General features: G+C 43.1%; 1 protein-coding gene across 2 annotated transcripts in view; it reads left to right on the top strand.

The window, feature by feature from the left end:
- The window catches only part of SUCLG2 (succinate-CoA ligase GDP-forming subunit beta), a 241,606-nt gene that overhangs the window by 14,069 nt on the left and 204,774 nt on the right, over positions 1-22,763 (top strand). The window contains exon 1 of one of the 2 annotated variants that reach the window (XM_025183076.2): positions 22,208-22,246. The exons of the other annotated variant lie outside the window; for it this stretch is intronic. Coding sequence (XP_025038861.1) covers positions 22,223-22,246 — 24 coding nt within the window. The 5' untranslated portion in view covers positions 22,208-22,222. Of the gene's footprint in view, positions 1-22,207; positions 22,247-22,763 lie in introns of those variants that run through there. 2 annotated transcript variants of the gene reach the window in all.

Here is a 22,763-nt window from a genome sequence, read left to right as displayed (position 1 = left end):
GCATCTAGCATTGACCACTGTTGGACAACAGGGTACTGGGCTAGATAGCCCTTTGGTCATTCTTGATTTGATGATGGTAGCAATTTCCATCACTGGAAAAAGTAGTAAAAAGTGACCTGCAGTGCGGGGGAACAAAGTTTGTAACATTCGGTCCCCTATTTCTGCCACAGCAGTATTTGTCTGGCACTTATATAAGGGCTTGCCAGATAGCTGTTTCTCTCCAACTGCCTGACCCAGGAAATCAGAAGGTTGTATTTCTGCATGGGGGTACCATGGTGACTTGACCTCATTTCAGTCTAGTCTATGTAAACTATCTACTCTGATACTGCAGAAAATGAAGCTATGTAAGCCCACCTGGGGTTAGTCTTGCATGTCAAGTGTACCTTAGACAGTTCTGATTATGTATTAGATATTTTCTCTATTTTTTCTATCTCTATCAGTAGGGATATTTGCATCTTTATTGTTTGAAAATGTGCTGCAAGCAGCTCAAAATGAAAATAATAATCCTCTGCAATGATGTGATTAGATGCTATAGCGATATTAGTATGTGATTTCAAGTAGTACAAAACAGGGGCAGAACATTTCTTAGAACAGTGATCCCGTTTTATGGTTAATTCCCCAGTAAGCACAAGAGCATACAGGAAAATATTGGCAAGAGTGTTTCTAAATTGAATGTTTATCTCCGTTTTTATATAAAGTGTCAATGACTACTTAACAGACTTTGGAAAATATATTCTGTGTAATGTACAGTATTATTGACAAGCTTCATTAATAAAATGGGTTACTTGGGTTAGGAATTCAGAAGCACTTCTGCCCTACTCAGTGGTCATGGCTGGGTTTCTTCACAATTCAGAAAGTTTAAATTAGGAGGAAGTAAGTATACTGAAAATTCAAGAAGGCATAGTCTGAACATCATAAATGTTTTAACTTTTTGTAGGTGGTAAAAGAGCCTTAGATTTCCTTTTTCTGCCAGCTGCATTAAATATGCAAAGCATTTCTTCAGTGTTATATTTTGCATATAAAAGTATAATTTTTACATTGTAGAAAAAATTATGAAGTTAAACATTTCATAAGATGAGAGCAAAAATATTAAATTTCCCCTCAAGATATTTAAAATAAAAGGAACATTTCTAATTTATGTGGAAAAAGATATTTCATTTCACTTTTTGGGTTACTAATGCATATCACCAACAAATCATTGCTTTGTAAAGGCAGGGAACGTATTATAGTATTTTCTGCAACTGATTATAGAGTTGTATATTGCAGTCTGTTTTCAACAGATACTTCAAAGTCCTTATTTTTAGGTCCAGGAAAGCTGGCTTTCCTAAAGCTTTGAAGTTTAAATAAGCAAAATGGCCATAATTTGACTAAAATTAATTACTAATGGAAAACAGTGCTATTGATAGCTAGTGCATTGACAAAAAGGAATTGAATCTGTGAATTTTTATTACACTTACATTTTATCAAAAAATAAGCTTATTTAAAAGCAATGAAAATTGGTTCCAGAAGTATGAAGGCACTGCAAGCGCCTTTGAGTTATAAGTATGTGGATACTGATATTATGCTGAAGTTTTGTAAATCCTGAACTTTGTTTAAAAACTATTGTAAAATAATTTATTTTGCAAATGTTTTTGGATTGAATCTGATTACGTAACACTAAGCAAAACAAGATAGGCTTAAGGATGTTAAGGAGTGGTTATTTGGCTAATTGTGTAATTGATACAGTTAGCTTCTCTGAGAGCCGCAGTCGGGGTAGCTCCCCGAGCCAGAACTGAGCAATCCTGGTTTGTGCCGGTCCATGACCGCTGCGGCTCTGCATTTTAAGTGTAGTAAAAGTTGCCGAGTTCTTCCTACATTTAAAATGCAGAGCCATAGCGCAGGTGGCTCCTGGAGCGGGCAGCTCTTACTACATTTAAAATGCAGAGGTACAGCAGTCCTGGACAAGCCACTCTGATAGAAACAGCAGCTGAGGCGGGGGCGGGGCGGAGGGGAAGGCAGCACCCAGGAGATGGTGCTGGGATGAACTCACTTATATCCTTAGGACAGTGGTCCCCAACCTTTTTAAGCATGCAATCACTTTTTTAATGTAAGTATAATCCAGGATCCACTTCAAACCCAAACACCCTTGCCCCACCTCCTTCCAGACCCTTCTCCGAGGACCAGCCCCAGCTCATGCCATCCTCCCTCTTTCATTCTCACTCACTTTTATCAGGCTGGGGGCAGGGGTTTGGGGTGCAGGAGGGTTTCGGGACTGGGGCCAGGGTTCAGAATGCTGGCTCCAGCTGGGCACCACCAGTGGCTTCTGGGTGGTGGTTCAGGTGGCTAAGGCAGGTTTACCCCTACACTGGCCCTGCACCACTCCCCAAAGCAGCCAGCAGACCCTTCATTCCTGCCCCCATCTGTTCTGTGGAGATGGGGTACAAAGTGGAGGGAGGGGCACCCTGTCATCTGCACCCCCCCTTCCTCTTCTTTCCGTCCCCTGCACAGCAAGCAGGAGGCTTACAGGAGTGCGGGGCACCTCCAAGGCAGAGGGCAGGAGCAATATGGCAGTTCTGAGGGGCAGATGAAGTGCCAGCACAAATCTCCCAGCCAAATCTGTCTATCACCTATCAAAGGCTGCAAGGTCTTTCAGTAGATCCCGATCTACTGGTTGGAGACCACTGCCTTAGGGAGTTAGGTAATTTATTTACTAAATCAACTTTTGATCTTACACAGAGCTTCTCTTCACTTCTGGGAAACTTACCCAAGCTTGATTTATACTAGGAATTTACGTTGGCATAACTACATTACTCAGAGGTGTGGAAAATCCATCCGATCTAATCCCTGGTGTAGACAGGGCTATGTTGAAGGGAGGATTTCTCCCACTGATGTAGCTACTATCTCTTGGGGAGGTGGAGCATGGGAGAAGTTTTCCTATCAGGTAGCATCTTCATTAAGAGCTATAGCAGGATAACTGCACCCCTGGAAGCGTAGACAATTTCTCAGCGCATCCCAGCTAAATACAAGCTGAATAAATAGATTGTTGAGCAAAAGTAGTTAACGCCCATTTCAAGGAAACATTCAAAGTGAAGTGGTCTTGCAGGTATTTTACTCCTGCAGGAATTCTGCACCATTGTGCAGATACCCAAGAAGTGCTGCTGTTCAGCCTTTCACCACCAAAGGCCACAGTGGTGCAAGAACAGCTATCAGCTGCTGTGTTCATCACCTACACTGCTTCTGGATCCAGGCTGGGACAGAGTGGGACATGCAGGGCTGATTGTGTGTGTGAGACAGAAGGGTTAGTGAGGGAAAGACAGGAATGTGGGTTCAGGAGCCAATGAGGGACAGGAGAGGCCACATGAGGGTAGAGGCAGATGTGTCTGGATGGGAGAGGCTTTGGGGTTAGCCAGGGTTGGCTCCCTAACAATCCCCCTTTCTCCTCCTCCCCAAAAGCCTGTGTCATATGATCCCACCAACATCTACCAACCCCTAGGTTCACTCCTAGGCTGCTCGCTCCTCTCTCCCTGAGCTCCTCCATTACCCCAGGCTCCCCACACATTTGTGCTTCTTCTGAGGATACCTTGCTGTACTGTTTAAATGAATCGCTCAGTGTTCGGTATTAACTTGCAAAGTAAGGTATGTATTTGTTTAAAAAAAATTACCAAGATCTTTTTTGGTCTTTATTGTTACGCACCTACTTGTTGACAGGTATTTTGAAATGAATTACCAAAACTACCAAAATAATTGAAACTGGCGTGATTAAGTGATGGTAAGTTTTTGACAAAATATGCAGAATTTTAAAAATATTGTACAAAAAAAATGAAAATATGTGGTGTGTGTGTAACCGTACCGGACTCAAACCGGTATAACAGAATGACACGGATGCCCGAAGGAGGATTTACCAGACCTTTATTAATCAGCGCTGATGGTCGTCCCATCGAGCTTTACAGCAAAAATGGCGAGGAGCAACCCCGTGCCGCTCTGTGCATAGCCTTTTATCGGATACATGAATAACAGTTTGATTGGCTTTTACATTTCATTGGTTAAAGCACAGCAATACATTATTTCTAACGTTCACGATTCACATTCCAGTAACTGGGGAGGGGTACTCTTATCTTATGCCTATGTGCGGTTTTACTCTGCCTGCTTGTGCCTGTCACAAGTTAGAAAATGTGAAATACAGCTTCATTCTTGCTCACAGGCTAGTGTGCCCCTAATTGCTGTTAGGCTAGTTCCTTATCTTTTTCGGGCAAGGGGCAAATTCCACTGCATGTGTGGGTTTTTTTTTTTTGGGGGGGGGGCCACAAAATCCTGCTAGGAATAGTTTTTAAGTTTAGCCTTACTCAGGGCAGGTCTGTGTCTACACTAGCACTTTTATCTGTAAAAATGTTATTGGTCAGGGTGTGGAAGAAAAATACCCCTCTAATGGGCATGAGTTTCACTATCATAAGCACTGATATGAACAGTGTTGTGTCAGTGGGAGCTGCTCTCCTGCCAAAACAGCTGCCACCGCTCCTCGTGTGTAGTTAATTATGCTAATGGGAGAGCTCTCCCCCATCAACCTAAAGCAGCTACCTGAGAGTGCAGCTGCAGCGGTACAGCTGTAATGTCTGTGGTGTAGACATAACCTCAGTTTCCCAGGCCTGAAGAGGAGCTTTGTGTAGGACCGACAGTTGTCTGTCACACACAGGAATTGGTCCAATAAAAATATCTTTGCTTGCCTACCTCTTCTCTCTAATATCCTGGGACTGACAAGGCTGCAACTACACTGAGTATGACTTAGGCTATGTCTTCACTACCCTCAGGGTTGACCGGCAGTGGTTGATCAAGCTGGGGTTGATTTATCACTTCTATTCTAATATAGAGGTAATAAATCTGCAGGAAAGTGTCGTCTGTTGAAGAAACTGCAGTTAGCGGACCTCAGGATGTAGAACTTCAGCTACATTCATGTAGTTGATGTTGTGTAACTTAGATGGACGGCCCATGGTAGTATAGATGAGGTCTTAGCCCATTTACTTGAGACTAGTAACTTATTTTTGGGGAGGCCAGAAAAGTACTTTTGGTTTCATTGACATTCTCATTTCAGTAAAGGAGACTTCCTGCTATGTGAAAATCTCTATATAAGAGCGAAGTGGAGGTGGTAGTATGTTTATTTATAAGGTGATTTTAGGCAAGTCATTTAGGCCTAAATATTTCAAATTGAAGTGCATAAGGTAATGCAAACCCATTTCTATTTAGGCTAGTTTTATAGAGTTGCTAAGTACCTACAATTCCCATTGACTTCATTGGGCATTATGGTTTCCAATATATTCTCTGAATTATATTTTAAATGCTAGGCGGTACTAGTGTCATAAGACTTGTAAGTCTCTACAGTGTGCCTTCCTCATAATTTTTTTTTGCAGTTTTTCTGTCAATGTGTAAATAGTTCGATGCTTTCCTGCATCCCAAATCTACTTGCTGTGGAAGAGGGAGGGTTGTGGAGTATCCAGCTGTGGCTCCTGAAGTCTGTGGGCTGAGATGCACTGGCTTAGCCTCAGCAGCTGCTCAGATTTATGCTAGTTGAGGATTGGAAGACTAGAGCTTGCCTCTTGTGTCCCCTGACATGTCCCCTATCCCAGTGTGAGAGTGGGCAGATCATGCAGGAACTGGGTCTGCCATTTTTCTTTCGGCTGGAAGCTCACCCCCACTTCCAGTGGAGAAATGATCAACCAGCTGGGGTAACAGACTGGATCAGGAATGGGAATCTGACAGCATTTCTCTCAAGGTGTGGCTCACCTCAGTATTGACTGTAATGGAAGGCTTAGTTCTAGGAGAATCATCATAAAATACCTCTGTGTACATACATTATGCGTATTACATGAAATTGGAGTTAAGGAGTTAACATGCATTAGGCGTGGCCAGGTGGCATCAGGGAGCCTCCGCCCTGGCCAGAAAACCTCCAGTGTCAGTGGGATTAGGCGGCCAGAGAGTCCCTGGCAGTGGGGCTGACAGTGCTTGGGTAGCTCCGGCCAAGGGACCTCGGGAACCTCCCGGGCGGCAGCAGGGCTGGCTGGTATGGCCAGGCAACCCTGACTGGGAAACCCCCCGCAGCAGTGGGACCAGGCAGTGGGCTGGGAACTCTGACTGGGGAACCCCGGCGGTGGGGCCAGGTGGCAGCTGGGGAACCCCGGAAACCCCCAGCGGCAGTGGGACTGATGGCGGCCAGGGCCGAAGAACCCTGAGGAACCCCGGCGGCAGCAGAGCTGGCAGTGTCCGGGCAGCTGTGGCTGGGGAACCCCTGGGAACCTCCAGCGACAGTGGGGGCAGTGGGATGGGGAGCTTTGGCTGGGGCAGCGGCAGGGCAGGGAGCTCCAGCCTTACGAGCTCTAGGAAGAGGAGCCAGCAGCAGGGCAGCCAGCAGGGGTTCATTGACCTTTCCCGTTCCGGCAAACTCCCTAGTCCGGGATGGCTCAGGTCCCGAGGATGCCTTCCTTGCTCACTGTGACTGCTAAATCCGAAGGCTAAGTTCTAAAATTTGATTTAAAGGCACCACCAGAAAAGAACAGCATGTTTTTCTTGAAGTGTAACTCAAATGATTTCTGTAATGTAGGTACATAACACCAAACTACATTATTGCCAAGACTGAAAAGATGAGACTAGGGATCAATCAGACTGATTATAAAGACCAGGAAGGAGCACAAGGCAAAATCAGTTATGGGCCATAGCAGGCAGAGAGGGACAATGAAAAATAGTCCTAAAATCTTGAAGTTCAAATATTTCTTGTAGGAGGTAACTGTGAAAATCAGTTAAAAGTGGTTAGTGTGGTGATTATATTTTTGTATAAATAAGGATTTTTAGTCTACTCCTTGCTACCACAAGCTTCAAGCTACTTGCAACGTTGAAATAATTTCCCTACCTTTCTAATGACAGCGGTTTGGAAGTAATGTTTCTGAAACATTTTGGAAAACTGGGGAATTGTACTTTGTGTGATGCTATAGCTCAGGATTTGAGAGAGGCTCTCTCCATCTCTCCATTAGCCACTAGGCTAATGGGAAGTTTCTCCGGGCAAGAACAGGCCCCTTTTTGAAAATCCTAAATTCCCATCATCTTTGCAACCAGGAAGGATTTTTTTTTTATCTTCAGTGTGTGAACAGAATGTAAACCAATTCATTACTGTCTTCCAGGCCCTTCTCTCCCACTCTACTTGCCTCTCCCCATGCCAAGATGCAGCAGGGTGCTGCTGTTTGAAATCCAGTTTTACTGTGCTGCTACTTGGATAAGCTTTACGAAATGTTAAAAGCTGGAAAATCCTACAGAAGCTGGGGACTAGTGGAGACTTCACCCAGGAATAAGGGGCTCTGGGGTAAATGGAGGGAACAGAGAGAATACTGTTACTTTTCCCCCTCATCTGCAGGGGGTGAGGTGGGAAAGGTGTGGGTGGAAGGGAAGAGGAGGATGTGTATATGAAGCCTGATGGGAAGCTTCAGATTTCTCAGACATCTGATAATTGACAGAAGATGTAGCCCTCCAGAGTAGGCATCCTTGTATTCTAGCTTATTTTAGAGGGATATGTAGGCATGCCTTCCCACTTGGGATGCCTAACTTTCATATCAGTCTTTGGTTAATGAGGTTCTAGGAATTCTTCTATTTGAGAGGATAGATTATTAGAGGATTTGTGTAAATAGGAAGAAGGCATGCAAGTAGACACTTGGCTATGTGTGTTGAAGAGAGACTGATGGCATACAGTTTTAAAAAGCATAGGTAGGGATAATTTCTTAATGATTAGAAACAAGAAAGAGTGGAAATAGCAGGGAGGTAGAGAACATAATTAAGAAGGAAGACAAATCTAGTAGAGGGAGGCAAATGAGAACTAATGACTTAAACTTGAAACCAGACAAATTCAGAGATTTTTAAGAGGATTAACAATTGAAACACATTAGCAATGGAAGTGATGGATTCTTAATTTCTTGACGTCATCAGATCAAGATTGAATGCCTTGCAGGAAGTTATGCTGTCCTCATACACAAGTTATAGGACTCAGTTCAGGGATGTCTGGGTGAAATTTAATGGCTTGTGACATACAGAAGTCAGTCTAGAGCTGTGATATCCAACCAATTCTGTAGTAGTAGCCACTATAGTGGCTACTGCTGTAGCCAACTAGCCATGTTGTTCAAGCCAACTAGCCACATTTAACAGGCCAAATAGCCACATGTGGCTAGTGTGTTGGACACCATGGGACTAGACTAATGGTCCCTTCAGGCCTTTAACTTTGTGAATCTGAGAAATAAAGGAATAGAGGAGCAGACTTGAAAATGCAGGAAAAAATATACAATGCTGCGCGGTTGGGAAGAGGCGGAGAGAAACATGGAGCATAGCCAGGAGATCAAAGAAGGAATCACAAAAGCAAAAGAGATGCAGTAATATCCATCATTACATATTTGTAATTAGAATATTGATCAACATGTGACAATTAAGAATGGCCATACTGGATCAGACCAAAGGTCTTTCTAGCCCAGTATCCTGTCTGCTGACAGTGGCCAATACCAGATGCCTCATAGGGAGGGAACACAAAAGATAATCATCACATGATTCCTCTCCTGTCATCCATTTCCAGACAAACAGAAGCTAGGGACATGAGGCTAATAGCCATTGATGGACCCAACCTCTATAAATCTACCTAACTCCTTTTTGGACCCTGTTAAAGGCGACTACTAGTCTCAACTATTTCAGTTCTTTAAATTGCAAGGATTGGGACTGTGGTGAGAAGAGGTATGCAGTCACAGACATTTCACACACTGAGAAGTAGACTAGCACATGCTTGGATAAAAATGGGTGTTTAGACACTTTTACACGTCTGTATTTTGAAAAATGTTTATACAGTAAAAACTTTATAGTGGCCACAAAATTGGCATAATGAAATAGGGTTTGCCATGCTAGTATAAGAAAGGAACATGTCAGCAGCGAGGTGTGTATTTATGTATAGATGGATGCAGAAAATAGCAACTCTTTTTTTAAATGGAAATCACCGCATTAATTGTTCCAAACATTTTGATTGAGGAGGGAAATATAATGGAAAGGACACTTTTTGGTCTGGGAAGTAAAAAGTGCAATTACGCATTTGAACGAATGATGGGAGGATGACTAGGGAGAAGTATGACAAGAAAAGGCAGATAATGTGATGCAGATTGCCTTTAAGGTTTTGTAATTCCCGCTAAGTTTAATTTGTGTGTAAATTCTATGTCTGCTAATGGCAGAGTAGAATCTTATATCAAAATATTCCGGTGAGTTAGTATCAACCTAACAGATGAAGATAGACCGAGGGCTTGTCTACACTAAAAGTTAAGTTGACATAAGGCAGCTTATGTTCACTCAGCTGTGGAGGTGTATGTACTGCAATACACCTGCGGGTTTAACTGTTCTGCTATGTTGACACAAAATCACCTTGATGAAAGGTATGTGTAGGGTGTTTAGTTGGAGCAACTCAGCATCAGTGTAGATGCTGCATTGCTTACGTTATCCTAAGTGGCTTCCAGGAGGTGTCCCAGAGTGCCCACTGTGGTCACTATTTTGAATTCCGCTGTCCTGTAGCCAGGTATGCTGCCATGGCTCCCTTCCCTTTTAAGATTGCAGGAAGTTTTGAAATTGCTCTTCCTGTTGGCTTGAGTGGACAGCTCACATTGCACCTTCCGAGCTGAGCATGCTCGTTCATGCAGAAAACACGCTTCTATGAAGAGAGGAGGCTGTGGACCTGTGGGGAGAAACCAGTGTAGGGAGGTTGGGGGAGAGAATCACAAGGCTCCCCCATACTGCCTCCCCCCATTCTGTGTATCCATGGTCTCAGCAGTACCCAATGCACTCCACCCCATGGGCGATTAAACACGACAGCTGCACATATGCCCAGCTGGGAGAGCTTGTCGGTACACATGTTTGTGAATTCCCTGTTCCATCCACTTTCAAGATGCTTCCTCTTGTATGTATGAAGTTTACCTTAGCATTATATAGGTATGTTGCACGTGTTTAGAATAAAAATGGACTTAAGGAAACTTGAATTTATCTTATTCTCCATCACATGCTGGCTGCTGCTAACATTCAAGACAATAATCATAGGTGCATGTGCATTGTTCGTTGGGTGCACACAGTAATAATTACAAAGGTTTGTAGCATGCTGCAAAACAAACAGTGCCAGGTTCAGCACACTACAGCAACACACATTACTGTGGCTCAATGTTAAAATGCTCCTTCAAGGCCTCCCTCAGCTGAATAGTGTCCACTTGCATTGAGATTCTCTTACAGCCTTGTGTTTATAATGCATTACTAGAGCGGTGCAAGTTCCATGCTTTTCTGACACAGGTAGCTGGCTCGCAGGTTACCAGGCCAGTTGAAATGCACCTTAAAACCTAATAGGATCCTCATAGAGTGATGGGATTGCGAAACCTGCATTATGTGATGCTATACTTTCCTGCAGGAGGCATTGGGAACCAGAGATGTGAAAGTGTAACCATGTGCATGGTTAACCGACAGGCTCATCGATTAACCTTCATGGTTACACGCCTCCTGGGACATGCAGGGGAGCTGACTGCCACCCTGTTTAACCACTGAAATTTGTCTCCCAGTACTTGTGCTATTGTCACATTTTCAGTTTAAAGCGCTGCCGCTTTTAGGTGTAGCAGAGCCTTAATTTTGTAGAGTAGACATAGCTTAAATGGAAACAGAATAAACACTTGGGAGTGTTTTAAAACCTAGTTATAATGTAAGTAATGGCGCTGCTTAATGCTTAAGGATATATTTTATGTTAGTTTCTTCTGACAGTAGGTTTGTGTGCTTTTAAATATCCTGCAAAAAGCATGACTGAGAACTAACAAGAAGGTAAAGCCTCTTGTGCATGAATAAGTAGATAATCCAGTGTTTTCCATGAATTGGTTAAGAGAGTGTAGTTTTATAAGCTTTCCTTTGTCAGTTTTTTTGCTGGTAAGGTGGGTTTCCAGGCATCTGAGCATTGTAGATCTCCACACATTTTATTTTCATTTTGATCAGTGTTAATTTAGCATTTGCGAAATCTTCCGTAGAGAGCAAGAGTGAGCCCTGTTTATCCATTGAACAGGTGCAGCACAAGTGGTAGCAGTAAAGCTGTAGGCCTGGCCACCTTTGAGGGAGAGACCTACATTAAAAGTCACCATGTTCAATTACTCTAGTTTTCATCACTGTTCTTCTCCCTTCCCTCCCCCCCTTATGGTTGACAAACACCCACTTCAGGGCAATCTTTATTATGATGGACTTTACTTTAGTGATTCATTGTTTGCCTTTGTATCAAGCTGACTTCTTTTCCTGATCATTGATCAGTGAACAGCAAACTTCAAGTGCAGTTGCTGGTTCTTTATTTCTCTTTATTTAAACTTCTGGTTCATGAAGTTATATTGCTCTTTCATGCTGCACAATGTTTTCAGCTTTACATTTCTGAGTCTCTTCAGTTTTTTGAGTCTCTCAAGCTCAGCTGAAGAAGTGGGTTGTGCCCATGAAACCTCATGAAACTGTATATTTTTTGTTCATCTCTAAGGTGCTGCAGGACCATCCTTTTTTTAAGTAACATGGCTGCCCCTCTAAGATCATATACACTTTTGTTAGTTTCTAAGGTGCCCCAGGACTACTTGTTTTTAAAGTTGTAGACTAACATGGCTGCCCCTCTGAGACTTTCAGTTTTTTGGTGCCTTTATTATTCTAATTATTTTAAGCTTTCAGCCATGGGCTCTGTGGATATCATATGTCACCTGAACTTGCAATACTGGATGGTCTGCTGCCCAACTGTTGCTTCCACAAACAAGGTGGCTTTGAGTCAAAGTCACCCATCTCCATCATGGAGTCAGTTTGGGTTGTGTTTGTATTTTGGTATCAACAACCAGTTCCTAATTATTTATTTAGTTTGGTCGCTTTCTATCCAAACTAGCAACTGTTGCTTACTGTTGCTTTTCTTGTGCACCTCCTTTTATTTCCTTTCTGCTGAATCTTACCCCTTTGTACCTTCTTTTTGTTACCAGCTGAGTGAAAATGTTCAGGTTTGAGGCTGCAAAGGCAAGTATGGCCCTGTTGCTGTGTGTGGGCTGTTAGATTTTTTTGACTTTTTTCAAAGAAAAGTAGCCAGCATGGGTAATCTGGCCATACTTTTGCCAATAGTATTTATATAGATATTAATTAGGTGTTATCTTAAATGCTTGTTGGTTTTATTATAATATAGAATTCAAAACCAATATTTGCTTTTATATTACACTGAAATTAGAAGGAAAGAATGTTATTTCCCACTTAAAGTACCTGTGAATACATGATAAAAAATTAATTGAGAGAATAATACAGATATTGCTTCTAGTCATTTTCCCCCACATATGAAAAACCAATTACCTGAGCCTTCTGACTTTAGGAGCTGTCAGATTCTGAAGAGATTAAAATGAAGAAACCATGCTCACAATCCAAGAGGAATTGTGAGTTGAAGGCTTAATACCTGCTTTTGTTTTTAAGGCCATGTAACACTGCAGTTCATTTACAGATAGTGTGTTTATTACACTTTTTATTTTTTTAATTAACAATCCTCTAAAGAGGTTAGAATTTAATAGTAGCAAGTACTAAAACTGAAAATTTTAGACATAATAGATGGCTGAGTGTGGAGACAAGTTGGCCACATTCTTTAGTGTGTGTGCCACTCTTTCAGCATTTGTTCCCATTGACTTCAGTGGAACATGTCAGATCTGTAGGTCTTGATTTTCAGAATCTAGCCTCCAGTGGTGGATATAAATACTTAGGGACACTAAGATTTGTATGCCAGAGTGATACATTGTAACATCTGTGTTCACTGGTACTAGAATTTTCACACTCACATACCATCCTGTGTGTGCACAGGTTAGCTTCTTTCTACTTCAAGAACAGTTTTTTCATGCAGATGTATGCATATGCAAACCATGTATATACAGGTGGAAACTGGGTTGAGATTCCACTGGATAGTTGGCCCTTAATATCATTTAAAAAACTGGCCATATTTTAACTTTATTTGCGTAATTGAACTGTGTAAAACAAGTGTAATATTTTATAGCATTTATGATCAACACAGCTGCCTTTCCATTGTTCACATGTAGGAGGTGATGAATTAGTGATGCAGGAACTTTGCTATAATAATCATTTTTAAAAAATGTGGTTCTGTTGATAATCTGTGGCTGCCTACTTCCCACCAGGCAGCTCTAAAGTAAGCTGTCAACAAATTAGCTATTTAAACTTTTTTGAATTTAATGATGACTTGGGCTTTGCAGTCCTTGGCTTCTGTCCTTGTTTTATTAGATTGTTAGAATGATTAATTTATCTCACTGTCCTTTTTTTTTTAAAGCAGACAGAGGAAAAAACAGCTTATTTTAACTAATGCGGGAAATGGAAAAAATGTCTTTCCTTTCCTCACTCTTTTCAGCTAAAATAATTTCACTTTGTGGAACTGAAATGTCACTATTTCAGGTAAGCACTTCTCTTGATTTCTGTTAGATTGTCACTTTCTTGATGTTTCAAGTTGGAATGTGCTGTGTTTCTTGACTTTCTATGTGTAGTCTGCTGAGGCTTCTGTTAAACTACCTCAAAACAACTTGCTTTGTGATGACACGAGAAAATTGCCTTTCCATTTAGTCTCAAAGTCTGTGGAAGACTTTAGGGCAAGATCTGTAAAGTGTGATAGAAGACTAAGCTCTAGTTTGAGTACATGAGAGAATACTAAATTAGTGACATAAGACACCTGATGTATGTGAAAATCTCCCTCAGTCATTACATTTAGCCTTTAAAGTCTTGTTACTCCAAGGGCTGAACTCCCCCGAGAATTTGGGTGATCCTTCCAGAGAGGAAGAACTGTTGTCCAGTAGTTAGGGCACTTGGCAGACTTAGGCTCAAGTCTCTTCTCCACTATATACTTCCGTGTGTCTTGAGATAGGTCCCTTAGTCTTTCCATGCCTTAGTTCCCCGTATGTAGAAAGGGGATGGTTGTACTTGCCTACCTCACAGAAGTGTTATCAAGGTAATATATGAAATGATAATATATGAATATATGGTAATATATGAATGAATATGAAGAGCTTATTAGGGTTGTAAAATCCCATTTAATTAGTTAATCAGTTAAACCAATTAAGTGGGATAGAGGGGGACACTGCTCCATCCTGGCTCTTAGCCTATGGGTTTGCTGCCAGTCCTTCTCCCCTTTCCCTTGTGCAGGGATGCTGCCGACTCCGGCCCTCTCGGCCACCCCCCATCTCTGTGTGGGGCTGCTGCTGGCCCCTTGGCTCCTGCTGTCAACTCTCCCAGTCCCAGCAGTGTGGTGGGTATTGCTTTCTCCCTGCACAGACTACAGTGTGATGGGCCTGGAGGACCCTTCCGCCCACCGCAGGCTGTGGGTGAGGGTCTGCTCCCTGGCTCCAGTTAACCCGTTCACTTCCTTAGAGATCACACAAGTAATTTTAAAAAGTTCCTCACAGGAAAGTTTCAAGACTGCAGAAATGGTCTGGTTTGAATGTTTCCAGTGTGTATTTGCTATAAAATCTGGGTAAAGCCACATTTAGGCACATAAATAGAGATTTTTTCAGCAGCCTTGAGCACTCAGCATTTCCTACTGAGCTTAGCGGGCATTTACGTGCACTCGGTACTTCTGAAAATCCAGCCACTGTTTAGGTGCTAAAGTCTTAATGTGTAGCTTTGAAAGTCTGTGTTCTGCTGTGAAATGTTTGGTTGCATATACTTTTTTAAAACTAGTTTTTATCTATTTAAAATTTGAAATCTTATTTGAAACATAGCTGTAAATCTAACCTTCAGTTTTTCTGCTTTTTCTGTGTGCTGAGATTAACTTAGTTGACATTAACATCTTGTTTCTAACAGGTGCATATCTACGAGGAATGCTAATAATTATCCAAATGAATAGGCTGTCTAGCTTTCGGAAATCTGTATGATGAGGCATATTTCACAATGTGATCATTTGTGTAATTCGAAGTTGAGATGTTTACACAAACCTTAACAATTGTAGTGACAGGTCTCACTCATGCTGAGGAGTGAGTATATGGTTCAGCAGTTTAAAACAGTAAATTGTCCTCACAGTTTATTGATCAAAGTGTGATAGCCCTTGAAGAACTTGCAAGTGTGACTTTTTTCCTATTGTTTTCCTTTTTTTGAGGCAGACTACATTTATTGTGCAAATATGTTCATGGTGTACTTTAAAATGAAAAGTGAAAAGGCTTATAATTATTAATTGGAGTCTGCTGTATGTGTTTGTTGTCTTCAGTTCATTTCAAAAGAAGTCCTATTCCAAGGACCTCTGGAAAAGTCCTCTGACTGAAGATTACTTTTGCATAAAGTTATGGTTTCAATATCAATTTAAAAAAAAATCCAGTTACAATAAACTTCCGATAATCCGGCACCTTTAGGACCCAGGGGGTGCCGGATTATCAGATATGCCGGACTATCAGAAGGGGGGGGTTATGAGGGGTCTGGAGTGGGGTGGGAGGGGATGCCACCCCAGGCCCCTCATAGCCCCCCCTAACGATAGTCTGGCTCTGCCCCAGGCGTCCCTGATTCAGCCGCTGCTGGTCAGTTTCAGCAGCAGCTGAATCGGGGATGCCTGCAATAGAGCTGAGGGGCGGCGCTACGGCACCAACCCAGCAGCCCTCCAGCTGCTCTTGGGGACGCCTGGGACAGAGCAGCTGGGGTACTGCCTGGTTGGTCCTGTAGCACTGCCCCTCGGGGCTGTGGGACCAACCCGGCAGCACCCCAGCTGCTCTTGGGGACGCCTGGGGCAGAGCAACTGGAGTGCTGCCAGGTTGATCCCGCAGCGCCAAAGGACGGCGCCGCGGGACCAACCCAGCAGGACCCCAGCTGCTCTGCTCCAGGGGTACCCGATTCAGCCGCTGCTGAAACAGATTAGCGGCTGATTCCAGGGAGCCCCGGGCAGAGCAGCTCTGCCCGGGGCTCCCTGGAATCAGCCGCTGATCTGTTTCAGCAGCGGCTGACTTGGGGACCCCTGGGGCAGAGCAGCTGGGGTCCTGCTGGGTTGGTCCTGCAGCGCCGATGAGTGGTGCTACGAGACCAATCCCGCAGCACCCCAGCTGCTCAGCCCCAGGCATCGGGATTCAGCCTGCTGGTGAAACTGACACTGCTGGTCAGTTTCAGCAGCGGCTGAATCCCAACGCCTGGGGCAAAGCAGGAGGGGAATGGGGCAGAGAGTGGTGAGGGGGTGGGTATCAGGGAAAAAAGGGGGCAGGGGCGGGCAGTAAGAGAAGGGGGAGGCACCAGGAGGGTGCAGGGCTAAGGGAAGGTGCAGGTGCCAGAGGATTCTGGGGTGAAGCAGAAGGGCAGACACCTGCAGGGGAGGGACCAGCACCAGAGGAGAGAGGCAGGACAGGTGTGTAGAGGGAGGTGTTAGAAGAGGGGTAGCTCACCTGATCAGATTGGAGCTATTGTAGGAGTGGGCACAAGGGGGAGAGAAGGGCTGGTGGAGGAGGGCAAGTTGCAGGAGGACTGAGGGCAGTGAGAAGGGCAGGAGTCAGGACAGCAGAGGAGGGTGAGGAGTTGGGGGCAGCAGGCACCAGGGGAGATGATGGAGCAAGGACAGGAGACATAGCAGCAGAGAGAAAAGGTAAAGGTTTATAAAATATTTATTAATAATTTGGTATGCTGCCCCCGGCCAGTTTGTTTGTGCCCCGCAGTACAGTTTGGGTTTATGTGGGGATCAACACGTGGCCGGCGAGTGGGAGCTGAAACAAAAAAATTGTCAGTGTAATGATCTTCTGTTGATATGTGTTTCAGTAGTTAAATTCTTGGACTGTCATTGCTCATGAAAAGTGCTGTCACATGGGTAGAAATCGGGTAAATATTGAATTTTATTAATATCAGCAGAACTGACTTAAATGGGGCCTGTGTGTTGTGTGCCATAATCTTTGTATTCATGCCTGTCAGTGTGTGAGAAGCTATTTGTATATATTTGCTTGCATATGCAACCACACTTAGTTTGAGGCCCTCAGCATCAGTGTGGCCCCTGGGGCTTCCAAAGTTGAGTTGCCCTAACTCATCCCTGACAGGTGTCTATCTAACCTGGTCTTAAATATCGCCAGTGATGTAGGTTCTGCAATCTCACTAGGCCAGTGTTTCCCAAACTATGGGCCACGGCCCGGTACCGGGGAGTGGGACTGACCCGGCCATATGAAGATCTTGGGGCGCTGCGCCCCTCCTTCCCCCACAAAGCACGAGTTAGTCTGGCCCGGGGATTCTATTGTCCCCCCCTCCCTCCTTCCCTCCCCCACACCCTCTCGAGTAGTTGCGAACTGTCTGGCTGGTAGACACACTCATGCAGCCTGAGCACATTTACCAGCCAGGCAGTTGGAAACTACAAATTGATACATCTAGTAATAATAAAACGTACCTAATGAGAAAATACCAGACATGTTATATGTTTGGTATTTTCTCAGTTTGTTTTTTATGTGTTTATATTTTCAGGCTGCAAGAAAAACAGTACTGAAAAAAAAGGGTTCCAACTGAAGTAAAAAGTTTGGGAAACCCTGGTCTGACCAGATTTCTGTCTGTCTTACAGTCCATTTATCCAATCCATATTCCTTAACTTGCTGGCAAGAATATTGTGGGTGACCATATCAGACTTTGCTAAAGCTGGCACTGGGGGTTTTGGGAGGACCAGAAACAACTTATTTGAATATTCATCATTTGATTAATGAATATGCAAATATGCAAATGAACGTTACAGGCCCTCCAAAAGTTCGTGAATGGATTTACTGGTCCCTGTGTCAAAAAGTTTGGGAACCCCTGGACTAGTGAGTTGACTAGTCACTTCACCCTCCCCTTGCTGCCTCTATCAGAGAGAGGCAGCAAGGGGTGAGGAGCAGGATCTGGTGCTGGGGGGAGCCGGCCGGTTCCCCCTCAGCACCATCTCTATGGGGGGGGGGGAAGTGGAGGCAGAGGCATGGGGAGTGGAAGGACAGAGCACGAACTGGGAATTAGCTGATTCCTGGCTCGCATCCGGTCTCCCTGCTGCGCTTGTGCTTTTTAAATATTAAGAGCCTGGCGGCTCTTAATACATTTAAAAGGCAGAGCCACAGCAGGATTAGCTAGTTGATTAACTGATTAAATGTCATTTCATATCCCTAGTGAAGACCACCTCTGAGATGATGTGTATTACTTTTAAATTAAAATACAGGGCTAGATTGAGACTTCATTCGTAGGGCCGAGGATGAGGTGTAGCTCCAACAAGGATTTGTGACTCAAAAAGTTGACTCCAGCTCATGACACCCCCTGAACTCTTGAATTCAGCAATGGGGTGGAAATTGCTGCATTAACATTACGATATGCCGCATATTCCTAGTTTCTTATCAAGCAAGTCATGCTGAGTGTGTGGGGCGAGTGTTTCCATAACTTAGTTCCATGCCCTTTTCAGTCATCTGCCAACCTGTATGTTCATGGGATGCTTGAAAGAGCCTCCACATTTCACCCATTTCAAGGGGTTTGCTTTGGATAAGCCCCAAAGGGCTACACTTGTGCCTTTTTCTCCCGGTGCAGTGGTATAGGGATGTGTCGTACTCAAGCCCATACTAAGGAAGATAATGTGGTTTAAAATGCTAAATGTTGAAGTTACAGATACTTAAAATAACCAATGTTTTGAATCTTTTTGGGTGGGATGAGAAACCTCAGAAATTGGTGTTCTGAAAATGGTGACATTTAACCCATATTAATTTCTGAAATACAGAGATTTGTAAGATTTACTGCAGAATCATAGTAGTTAGTTCTCTTAGGAAAGAGAGACAATGCAGAATTTCATCCAGTGATTTCTTCCTTGAGCCAAATAATTTGTGGTTGAATAAGAGGGTATCTTTCAGAAAGACATCCCATGTGGATTTAAAGATTTCACATAGAGGGGTCCTGCCATATTCTTAGGTTCCCTTAGCCAATTAGCCTTCCTATAAAAATTTGCATCTTATTTCTAGTTTAAAATGTTTGTATGTTGGCTGTTACTGTAACAGGAAGGTGAATTTAAATAAAAACATATGTTCATACTGTGGCAAGGGCCCCTCTTTCCCTGGCCAGCAAGCAGCCTTTCCTCCTTTGCCAGGGTTTGGGCTTGCAGCTGATTTCTGGGATAGGGAGCTCAGCCACCCCTTTTGGGACTCACGATGACCCCTTCTGTCTCTAGTTCTATAGCTGTTTTACTTTGCCACTCTCTTCCTCTCCTCACTCTCTCCCCCATCTTGTAACTGGGGTGGCTTTTAAAGGCCTGCAGCAGGCCTCTGGCAGGCCTGAAGTAGAATCACCTGGCCTCAAATTGCCAGGGGCACCTCCCCCCAGATGCTCCTAATTGTCCTGCAGCCCTCCACCTCTAGTTAACAGGCCTTTTATCTTTTGGGCTACCTTTCTCTGCTCAGTAGAAGCCCTCTGGCCTGACCTTGTCACAACATGTAAACATACATTTAATTATATGATAGTTATACTTTTTTCTTAAATGAACATTGTTGGATCCAAACATATTTTGTTTATTTTCAGAGTTTTCTTTCAGTATCATTCCAACTCTTCTGTAAGTTTTCTGGCAAGCAGAATGTAAGTGTAAAAAAAATAATAATTATTTTCAATGGATTCTTCAGCCACACATTTGAATAAGTATACAAAATAAAGCTTACCTATATTAACACTGGTTCCTTTGAAACTTGCCTGTTACTTATCTTTCCTAATGCTCCTTTTGATATGAACTTCTACTACAATATTGTAATTACATTTATTGAACAGCTCATAGTGCAATAGAAATCTTCTTTTATTGATGAATAGTACCTCTTTTCATTATCCTCTGTGTATTTGTTTCCATCCTCATACACTTGGAATTGTAAAGATTTCTTTGTATTACAGTTCATAGCACATAAACTAATCAAATAAGTTGTGAACAGTAGAGAATATGATAGATAAGCACAAAGATTTTTGGCTAGATACTAATGCTTTAGATAACATATGCCGAAGGCAGTTGCTGTTGATTAAGACACTTTCTAAAGATTTTTTCCCTCATCTTTTTCTCCCCAGATGACTTGTTTCCAATATCACCCATTACAAGATGTTCCATATTTATAAACCATGACACTATAAATATATGACAGATAATTTGCATTGGTAGAGCTGCTTCACACAGAATCTGTGAACCCAGGTGATAGCGATGTTTGGTTCAGTGAAGCAGTGTGTGTGAAGAGAGATAATAGTTGGTATTTCATTTGGCCAGCCTTAAAATCAAATACTTCTAGCTTGGCCATCTTCACTTCATGACATTAATGTCGGTTTTCTATCTTGAATAGGGAAAGGATACTGCAAGTCATGAAATTGAGTATTGTTTTTCCTTTTACATTTGTCCAAATCAAATATATTAAATATTATTGTTTAGGCATATTTCTGGAACTCAAAAAATGAATGCATGACAGACCAATAAAATATTCTCCACAAATGCATTTTCTTTTTTTACTGTTTGTGAAAGTGCTGATTAGGGATTTGCGCTGAGAACTCTTGCTAGAGGAAAAGAAGCCCTTCAGGTTTCTGGGGGAACTGTCAAAAATCACATCACTGACCCAGGCAAGGCAAAATCCTGCATAACGTTTATATTTATATATCACCTTGTCTTCAAAGATTTGTACAAACCAGTGGTGGGCAACCTGCGGTACAAGGGTCACATGCAGCCCATGGGGATCTATATGTGGCCCCTAAGACGTTTTGTTTACCGTTGTACATGCACAGGGTTGCCAGATTTTGCTGGCTTTTGTCTACTTAGTATTTTTTCCTATTGGTATTACAAATGTGACATGCTTTTAAAGTAAGGGCACGTGAAGTGAAGTGTGTGCTGATTGCACACAACGTTGAGAATTATGCGCGCTTTCTGCATTCAGTCAAAGCACTGCTGCATTTCAGGCACACCCCACAAATTTTAGGTACACAGGTGCAGTTAGCAAAACTACCCTAAACAGAGAAACCATCTTATTTACGACAAACTTGCAGCCCTCTTAGATGGAGGGCTGCTCATGCAGCACACTCACTGCTTAGTTGCACCTCACTGGTACAAACATGAGTTGATGAGTCAAGTTTGCCTAACATAATTTAGGGATGTTAAATATCGGTTAACTGAATAGTCGATTAACCTCATGAATTCTTATCAATTACTTGACTATTCTGTAGTCCCTGGGGGTGGGGCTGGCAGCCAGTGCACTCTGGCCCACTCCCAAGGTGCCCCCTGCCAGTCAGAACTGCTGCCTCTGTATCAAAGGCAGTACCATGGGGGGTGCCAGGCGGGAACTGGTCTGCGAGAGGAGCCAGTTTAAAAACCAGCTCCTCTTGCAGACTGGCTGCCTGTTGTCCTGCACTGCTGCCTCTTATACAGAGGCAGCAGTACAGGGTGGCAGCAGCCCTGGTTGCGGGGGAGGGCTGAGCTCCTGGACCTTGCTCGAGCTGGAACTGAGCTGGGCTGCCTGGCTCCTAATACACTTTAAATACAGAGCCCCAGTGGAGGTAAGTTCTGGACCCAGCGTGAGCCAGGACTGATCCAGGCTAAAAAATTTACTGTCGGCAGTGCAGGGGGAATGTATGTAGTCTATAGCAGTGTTTCTCAACCAGTGGTACAGTACCCTTAGGGGGGTACTCGAGAAGTCTGGGAGGAGGGGGTGTGGTATGGTATGTCAACACAACTGAAATTTGTAGAAAACTGAATTTTTTATTTAAGTTTTACAGCGCTTTATTATTTTTGTACTTTTTCCACCCATAAATTTCATTGCCTGCCCGGCTATGATTAAGTTGTTTAAACAAAAGTGTTGCAAATGGTGGTGGGGGGGGGGAAATGGTGTGTTCGAAAACTGTAGGCACTGGGGGTACTTTTTTTTAACGGGTATTTTATAAAAAAAATGTTGAGAAACACTGGTCTATAGCATTAACCTACAAGCTCTTGCTTAACAGTCAGTCAACTACACAGTTGCATCCCTAATATTCTTAACTGGAACAAATGTTTTAAGCTGTTTGTGAGTGCGAATGCTGTTTGGATATTGTCTGTAATTAAAAAGCACCATGGAAGAGTATTTCTTCATTGTCTGTTGTTAGAATCAGGCTGGTAATGCTGGCTGACCAGTGTTCTGATTGACCTCTATGATGTCAAACGCCTAGAAAAGCATGGGTGAGATCTCATATTTGAAGGAAAAAAAATCTTGCACATCAGCTAAGTTAAATGGGGGAAAGGAAGAAAACAAATTAATGGATGAGTGAAGATCGCGTGTGGAGAGTGAGTAGGTTGAGCAGGCCTGTGGGATGGGGAGAAAGTGGGTTTGAATTGCTAAAGATGACTATTTTAACTTTCTCCTCCCCCCCCAAAGCTGTGATTTCATTAGCAGATTGTGGCCCTCCAGCCTCTTTCAAACCACTTTGTAGTATAAAGCTGAATTGGAAACTCTTTGGTCTTTTGAAACTGGCAAACTAGTGACAGAGTAAGCTACCACAATAAGAGAACTTTTGGGTGGAAGTTTTAGAACAGTTTGGGATTTTAAAGAAATATGAAATTTTATTTCCTTTCCTGTCTTCCCAGTGTTAGCTGTGTGGAGGGCCCTATCAAATTCATGGCCATGAAAATTGTGTCAAGGACACTAAAATCTGGTGTTCTTTGTATTTTTATCGTATATTTAATATACACATTTTACATGGGAGACTGTAGGGGAAGTTATAAGGCTACTGTTGGGGGGTTGTGGTATTGCCACTCTTACTTCTGCACTGCCTTCAGAACTGGATTGGCCTGGTGCCTAGCT

The sequence above is a fragment of the Pelodiscus sinensis genome, chromosome 11 (genome assembly GCF_049634645.1).
Source record: "Pelodiscus sinensis isolate JC-2024 chromosome 11, ASM4963464v1, whole genome shotgun sequence".
Classification (NCBI taxonomy): Eukaryota; Metazoa; Chordata; order Testudines; family Trionychidae; genus Pelodiscus; species Pelodiscus sinensis.
The sequence above is the reverse complement of the archived record's forward strand: the minus strand, read 5'-3'. Positions and strand labels throughout refer to the sequence as shown.